The sequence below is a fragment of the Jaculus jaculus genome, chromosome 6 (genome assembly GCF_020740685.1).
Source record: "Jaculus jaculus isolate mJacJac1 chromosome 6, mJacJac1.mat.Y.cur, whole genome shotgun sequence".
Classification (NCBI taxonomy): domain Eukaryota; kingdom Metazoa; phylum Chordata; class Mammalia; order Rodentia; family Dipodidae; genus Jaculus; species Jaculus jaculus.
In genome coordinates this window covers 68,327,333-68,335,667 of record NC_059107.1, presented here as the reverse complement: position 1 = coordinate 68,335,667, position 8,335 = coordinate 68,327,333, and the positions used below count along the sequence as shown (strand labels likewise).

The 8,335-nt window shown below is 39.4% G+C and overlaps 1 protein-coding gene across 1 annotated transcript; it reads left to right on the top strand.

Annotated features, from left to right (window-relative positions):
- Window positions 1–7,315: 7,315 nt before the first annotated feature.
- LOC101595750 (centromere protein H) lies at window positions 7,316–8,034 on the top strand. The gene has a single exon (XM_004662169.2). The coding sequence runs from the start codon at window positions 7,318–7,320 to the stop codon at window positions 7,990–7,992; it is 675 nt and encodes a 224-aa protein (XP_004662226.2). The 5' UTR covers window positions 7,316–7,317; the 3' UTR covers window positions 7,993–8,034.
- The last annotated feature ends 301 nt before the right edge of the window (window positions 8,035–8,335 follow it).

The following is an 8,335-nucleotide window of genomic DNA, read 5'->3' as shown; positions in this document are numbered from 1 at the left end:
GAGTTTGCAACATTGACTTGTGTTTTGGAAATGACATGGGCAGTATGAAGCAGGTTTGCTGGTTATCTGCATGAAAACCCCCATGGGGCCCTAAGGATGAACCATGGTTTGTAGTGGAGACCCAGTGGAGAGGCTGGGACCATAAGATGGCTGCTAAAGAAAGATACCAGCCCAATGACATTTTCCAGGACGGTGAGTAGCCTAGCTGGAGGGGCAGAATTGGAATGTCAGAGACAAATTGCTGGTTAGAATTATCAGACTTGGAGATTTGTCACTGGCTAGAGTTGTTGGACTTGGAAATATAGTTTGAAGTTTGTCCTGGTTGTTTTATATCATGTATCAGCTAAATGTTTCTTTGCTATGTCCAATGCCATCTTATGCAGTGTGAATGTTTATTCTGTGTCATTATGGGTTTTTTGAGTTACTTTTTGGTATTATGGCTCAGTTAAAAGATCTTGGACTATGGGGATGAATGAACATCACTGTAATTAACAAAAAAAATAGGGACTTTCATAGCAGGATACAAAATCAATGCACAAAAATTGGTAGCATTTCTGTATGCAAATGACAAAGATACAGAAAAAGAAATAAGGGACATAGTCCCATTTTCAATAGCAACAAAAACAAAATACCTTGGAATAATGTTAACCAAGGAAGTGAAATATCTATACAATGAAAATATAAAAACACTCAAAAAAGAAATTGAGGAGGACTTGAGAAGATGGAAAGACCTCCCATGCTCCTGGATAGGCAGAATTAACATTGTGAAGATGACAATCCTACAAAAGGCAATATATAGATTTAACACAATTCCAATTAAAATCCCTATAGTGTTCTTCACAGAGATAGAAAAAATGATCTCAAATTTCATATGGAAAGGCAGAAGGCCTCGCATATCCAAACATATCCTCAGCAAAAGAAACACCTCTGGTGGCATCACCATACCTGATCTAAAGCTGTATTACAAACCATAGTAATAAAAGTAGTAATAAAAGTATGGTACTGGCATAAAAACAGGAGTGTAGACCAATGGAATAGACTTGAGGACCCGGATTTTGGGTCCAGCAACTATAGCTACTTGATATTCAACAAAGGACCAAACAATATAGGCTGGAAAAAAGATAGCATCTTCAACAAATGGTGCTGGACAAACTGGATAACCGCATACAGGAAACTAAAACTTGATCCACACATTTCACCATGCACTACACTCAAATCCAAATGGATCAAAGACCTCAACATAAGACCAGACACTCAAATACTACTGGAAGAAAATTTAGGAAGTACTTTCCATGATATAGGAATGGAAAAAGACTTCCTGAACAAAACACCAGTGGTTCCCGATCTTAAAAGGTCACTGAACCAATGGGATCATATGAAGCTGAAGAGTTTCTTTACAGACAAGCATACAATAAGCAAAGCCAATAGATTTTCACACAGAATATATTTCACACAGAAAATATTTGTGGGTTATCCAACTGATAGAGGCCTAATCTCTAGAATCTACAAAGAACTCAAAAATCTAAACAATAAGAAGACAAACACCCCACTCATAAAATGGGGCAAAGAGATGAACAGGCAGTTCACAGAGGAAGAAATATAAATGGCAAACACACACTTAAGGAAATGTTCATCGGGCTGCAGAGATGGCTTAGTGGTTAAGCACTTGCCTGTGAAGCCTAAGGACTCAGGTTCGAGGCTTGGTTCCCCAGGACCCACATTAGCCAGATGCACAAATGGGCATACACATCTGGAGGTCGTTTGCAGTGGCTGGAAGCCCTGGCGCGTCCATTCTCAATCTCTCTCTCTGTGTGTCTCTTTCTCTCTCTCTCTGTCACTCTCAATAAATTAAAACAAAAAAAGAAAATGTTCATCATCTCTAATCATCAGACAAATGCAAATTAAAACAACTATGAGATTCCACCTTACCCCAATAAGGATAGAAAACATCAAAAAATCAAATGAAAATAAATGCTGGTGAGGATGTGGAGAAGCAGGAACACTCATTCACTGTTGGTGGGAATGTAGGATGGTAAACCACTTTGGAAAGCAATATGGAGACTACTGAAAAAGCTGACTATAGAGATACCAACAGACCCAATTATACCCTTACTGGGCATCTACCCTAAAACCTTCAAACCACAGGCCAGAGAGATTTGCTCAACCATGTTTGTAGCAGCTCAATTTGTAATAGCTAAGAGCTAGAATCAACCCAGATGTCCATCACTAGAAAAATGGATAACTAAGATGTGGTATATCTACACAATGGAATTGTATGCATAAGTAAGAAAAAATAACACAAAGAAATTTGAGGAAAAATGGTTGAACCTGGAACAGATCATTCTCAGTGAACTTACCCAATCACAGAAAAAAAATCACTACATAGTCTCACTCATTTACAACACCTAATCTGAATCTACCCAAGATACTTTCCATACCAAGCAATCATCTCATGGACTAGACACTAAGATGGATGGGGAGGGAGGAGAGTTCGTCAAAGGGGTGGGAAACACTAATCTGGACCTAAACGGCAATGGTATCATAAAATTCTACTTCCTAAAAGGCACAACAAATGGCTGAACCTTCACTAGACCCTAACAGGAAACACCTGAACCACAACACTGGTGAGGGTAGGATCAAGTCTAACCTAAATCTTCTACATCTTCCCTTCCTCCCTATTCCCCTCTCCCCCTCTCGTCTCTAACTCTTGTATATTAGTTATTTTTCCTCATTTTCTTAGTGTGCACTGACCTGTAACCCCCACTACCAGCATGGGGCTATCATCTACAATGATATTTTGATCAGAAAAACCTACAAGTTTCCTAAAACAATGACAGACTTCTGTCAGAGTACTTGATGACTCACCAAAGGTCAGTGGTAAGACCCTATTGCTGAAGACTCCATACGCAACTGACACGTAAAATGGATCAGCATGGCTGGAAGCCAGGAGAGAGTCATTCCCCAGACAGTCAGCGTGTCTAGTGCCAGAAGGTGCTACATGGGCGACTGGGGGAAATGACCAATATCTGTCCAAGCAACTCATGGTCTAACCTACTTAGCAACAAATAACCTGGTGTGTTACCCACACAAGTGCAATAGTGGCACACAGCCATGGTGGGGAACCAACTGCTCTTGATTTGGCTAACTGATTCCCTCAGTGATATGGGACCCATAGCTGGAGCTGGGAAACAAGTCAGAACCATATCCAAACATGAGACCACTCTCCAATATCAAGCTACCATCAATCATGGAGTACAAGAAGGCCTACACCTCTTAAAGTCTCTATTAAAAAAGTAAGTGTTATCTCAATTTTCCGGGTACTAACTTACTCTCCGTTGGAGAATCTGCTTCTCTTTTACAGATAGATGCAGATCCTAAGGAGAGAGCTGCCCCATCATACCTCAAAAGGGGCCTGACTGAAACTAAGGAAAATTGGCAAAACAAACAAAGGTGCTGTTTTCCTGATGAACTGGATACCAGCACAAAGGGGAAGGAGACCAACACAGAGAAAAATCAATTCCTAGCAAACCAGAGAGCCAGAGCCTCAGAGGCCCCCAACACCTCATCACTGAAGCAGACCAAAAATGAACACAACATGGCTCAGGGAAATTTTGTGGAAGAGGGGGCGGAAATAATGTCAGAGTTACATGTTCGGTCTCGATATGCAGAGACATTTATCATACCTAGAACTGTGGGCTAACTCCACAATGCATGACCCACTTACATCAACAAGGAGAGGCCATTGGTAGGGATTAGGTCATGGATGAGACTAAACAATGGTACCAAACTGCCTGTATTTGCTGAAAAGTAAACTAATAAATTTTTTTAAATGGGGACTTTTAAAGTTAGATAAATGCATTGCATTTTACATCATGTAGGGTGATAATGGGGGCAAGAGACAGAATAAATAAATGTAGGTATCCTGAATGTGAGGTTCCCAGCTGGAGATTTGGGAATTAACACCCCCTTGAGGGAGTGTATTGTTGGAAGCAAGGCTTATGGGTATTATAGCCAGTTTCCCCATGCCAATGTTTGGCACACTGTCCTGTTGCTATTGTCTAACTTATGTTAGCCAAGAGGTGATGTCCACCGTCTGCTCTTGTCCTCATTTCCCCTGCCATTGTGGAGCTTCCCCTCAAAGAAGTAAGCCAAAATAAGCATCTTTTCCCCACAAGCTGTTCTTGGTCAGGTGATTTCTACCAGCAATGTGAACCTGACTACAACAGGAGCAAGTCAGCAAAATACCAGCACTTGAATAAATGAAATGTGCACAACATTTCTCACTAAGCTTAAGTTAATTGACAACAACCAGAGGCACCTCAAATGAGAAACAATGGAACTAAAAGTGACCCCCCCAAAAAAATAGAGGATTTCATTAATCAACTGTATAAGATTAATGAAAACATGATTAAATGTGAGAATAAATTCCTAAAAGCTTAAGAAAGTAAAAACATCACCTAAAGTTGGAACTCAACAAGGGGATGAGTACTATGCAGATAAAGGCAACAGAAAATATGAATGAAATAGAACTTGGGAAAACCTCTCTAGAAATTCTCACTAACAGAGTTAATCATGAGGAAAACAGAACAGGGCTGGAACACAAAACAGAAGAAACAGTTCAGGAGTCCAAAAATTGTGACAAGTTCAAAACATTTTGTGAACATACAATGAGGGAAGTGTGGAAAACACAAAAATGACTTAAGATCTGTAGCAAGGGGAAGAAACTCAGACCAAAGGCATTGAGAACTTATTCAACAAAACTATTAAAGAAAACTTTTCCATTCTCTCAAAAAAGAGACCTATCCAGATACAAGAAGCAAACAGAACTCCAAACAGACTAGACCAAAGAAAAAACTCTCCAAGATACACCATCCTTAAAACTCTAAACAACAGCAAAGAAAATAAAACAGAGAGAGAGAGAGAGCAAGCTAAAAGCAATAAGAGATAACTAACTCATAATATACAAAGACAATTCTGTCAGAGTTACCTCACATTTCTCAATGGAAACACTGAAGGCCAGAAGGGCCTAGAATGAAGCACTTCAAAGTCTAAAAAATTAGGGCTTCCATCCCAAACTACTGCACCCAGCAAAAGTATCCCTCATAATAGATGGTGAAAGGGAAAGTTTCCTTAAAAAATACTAGCTCTATGATTATATGAACACAAAGTCAGACCTACAGAAAATACTTCAAGGAATGTTTCACACAAAAGAGTCAAACAACTAATCTCAAGAGCCTGCAAGAAGAAAATCACAATAAAAAAAACTAGAGCAGATTCAAAGAAGTACAAGGCCCAAGAAAGCAACAAACCCCATAACACCCCCCCTGCAACATGTTAGGGATGAAATAAAATTTCACAGTCACAACCTTAAATATTAATTGTCTTAATTCACCCATCAAAAAACACAAGTCAACAGGGTAGATGAAAAAAAATGGAGTATTCTATCTACTGTGTGCAAGAAAATACCTCACCACTAAAGACTGACACCTCCTCAGAGTCAAAGGATGGAATATGATTTTCCAAGCAAATGGAAATAAGAAACAAGTGGGTGTTGCTATATTAATATCTGAAAAAAAAAATAAACTTCAAATCTGAAGCAACCAAAAAGGATAAAGAATATAGCCACTTCTTACTCATCAAGGGAATGATTCAACAAAATGTCATCACAATGATAACACACACACACACACACACACACACACACACACAAATAGAAATGAACCCCAACCCCATCATAGCTGAGAACTTCAATACTCCACTATAATCATTTGAGAGATCATCTGAACATTAAATCATGAGGGAAATAATAGAGCTTAACCATGCCATAGAACAACTATATTTAATAGACATCTACAGAACATTCCACCTCAGTTCTACAGAATACATATTCTTCTCAGCAGCCCATAGAACCTTCTCCAAAATAGATAATCTAATGGGCCATAAAGCATGCCTCCAAACATAGGAAAATTGACATAACTTCCTGCATCATATCCAAATACAATACTTTAAAGCTAGAAATTAACAAGAAACACAAGAGAAATCCGATAGCTCCTGGAGACTGAACAACATACATTTAAATATGAACCAGTTGTGAAAAAAAAATCAAATGGAAATTGTAAAATTTCTAGAATTGAATGATGAAGAAAATAAAACATACTAAAACTTACAGGACACAATGAAGGCTGTCAAAAAGAGAAAATCCATAGCACTGAATGCTTTCATAATAATGACAGAGAGATTGCAAATTATTAACAAAACCATACACTTACAAGGCTGGAAAAACAAGAAGAATCCAATCCTAAGAGCTGCAGACAAAAAGAAATATTAGGATCCAAGCAGAAATTAGTGAACTGGAAACTAAGAAAACAATCAAGAAAACCAATCAAAGAAAGAGCGTGTTGTTTGAATAAAAATAAACAAGGTTGAGAAACCCCTGGACAATTTTTTTTTTTTTTATTTGAGAGCGACAGACACAGAGAGAAAGACAGAGGGAGACAGAGAGAATGGGCGCGCCAGGGCCTCCAGCCACTGCAAATGAAGTCCAGACGCGTGCGCCCCCTTGTGCATCTGGCTAACGTGGGACCTGGGGAACCGAGCCTGGAACCGGGGTCCTTAGGTTTCACAGGCAAGCGCTTAACCACTAAGCCATCCCTCCAGCTCCCCCTGGACAATTTTATCAAAGGAAAGAAAACAATTCTCAAATTAACAAAATCAGAAATAAAAAGCAAGAGGTCACAATAGACCTCAATGAAATTGGAAGAATCTTCAGGACATACTTCCAAAACCTTACTCCACAAAATTGGGTCATCTTGAAGAAATGAATGAATTCCTAAGCACATACCACTTATCAACACTATAGTCTGAGCAGATTAATCTCCTAAACCAACCTACTACACCCATCAAGATTGAAAAGGTAATTAAAAACCTCCCCCAAAAGAAAAGTCAAACACCGAATGGATTCTCAGCCAAATTCTATCAAACCTACATTGAAGAATTAATACCACTTTTTGTCAAACAGTTTTACCTAATCAGAGAACAGGGAATGCTCCCCAACTCCTTTTATGAAGCTAGTGTCACCCTAATATCACAGCCAGAAAGAGGTACAACACGAAATGAAAATTATAAGCCTATATACCTGATGAACTGAGATGTAAAGATCCTAAACAAAGTCCTTGCAAACCAAATTCAACAATGCACCAAAAGCATTATCCAGCTTGATCAAGTAGGCTTCATCCCAGGAATACAGGAATGGTTCAACATATGGAAAACAGTTAACATACTTAGCCACATAAGAACCACATGATCGGGCGGCGGGCGATGGAGCTGCGGCCCGAGCGGGCGGAGGAGGCGCGCGGCGGGGAGCGCATCTCGCTGCTGCTCAGGCTTAGAGCACAGATGAAACAGCAACTTTTAGAATACAAGTCGATGATTGATGCAAATGAAGAAAAAACTCCCGAACAAGACATGCAAGAAAAACAAATGGAAACTAAAATTGAAAGCTTGGAAAATGAGATTGAAGATGTGAAAACTGCTTTTGACATTAAAAATCTTGTATTGAGCAGGATGCAACTCTCATCTGCACTTAAGAATAACTTGGAAAACACAGCCACCGAGAGTAGTGAGTTAATGGATGACCTGAATGACATATTAAAGCTAAATAAACTGATAATGACATCACAGCAGGAATCTCGGGAATTAGAGAAAAAGCTTCTTGATGTCCGAAAGAAGAGACTGCAATTAAAGCAAGCTTCGGGAAGAAAGCTTTTAGAAATACAGACAGAGAAGAACAAACAGAAAGAGGAACTGGACAGTGTGGAAAACTCAGACAAGATAAAGACCATGCAGCACAACCTGCAGATGGAAATGCAAACCACCACAGTTGTTCAGCACGTGTTCCAGAACCTCATTTTGGGAAGTAAAGTCAACTGGGCCGAGGACCCCGCCCTCAAGGAGACTGTTCTGCAGCTTGAGAAGATCGTCACCATGATCTAATGATGAGATTGTGGCAGTTTTAAAGTGATTTTTGTGCCGGGCATGGTGGCGCACGCCTTTAATCCCAGCACTCGGGAGGCAGAGGTAGGAGGATCACCATGAGCTCAAGGCCACCCGGAGACTACATAGTGAATTCCAGGTCAGCCTGAGCTAGAGCCAGACCCTACCTCAAAAAAAATTAATTAATTAATTAATTAATTTAAAAAAAAAAAGAACCACATGATCATTTCAATAGATTCAGAGAAGGCTTTTGACAAAATACATCATTTAATGACCAAAACATTGGAGAGAATAGTCATGGAGGGTTTATATCTCAACACAATAAAGGCTATATACAAAGTAA

What these genes read in the sequence shown, in the direction of transcription:
- LOC101595750 (XM_004662169.2), top strand. Translation starts at nt 7,318, where the DNA reads ATGGAGCTGCGGCCCGAGCGGGCGGAGGAGGCGCGCGGCGGGGAGCGC.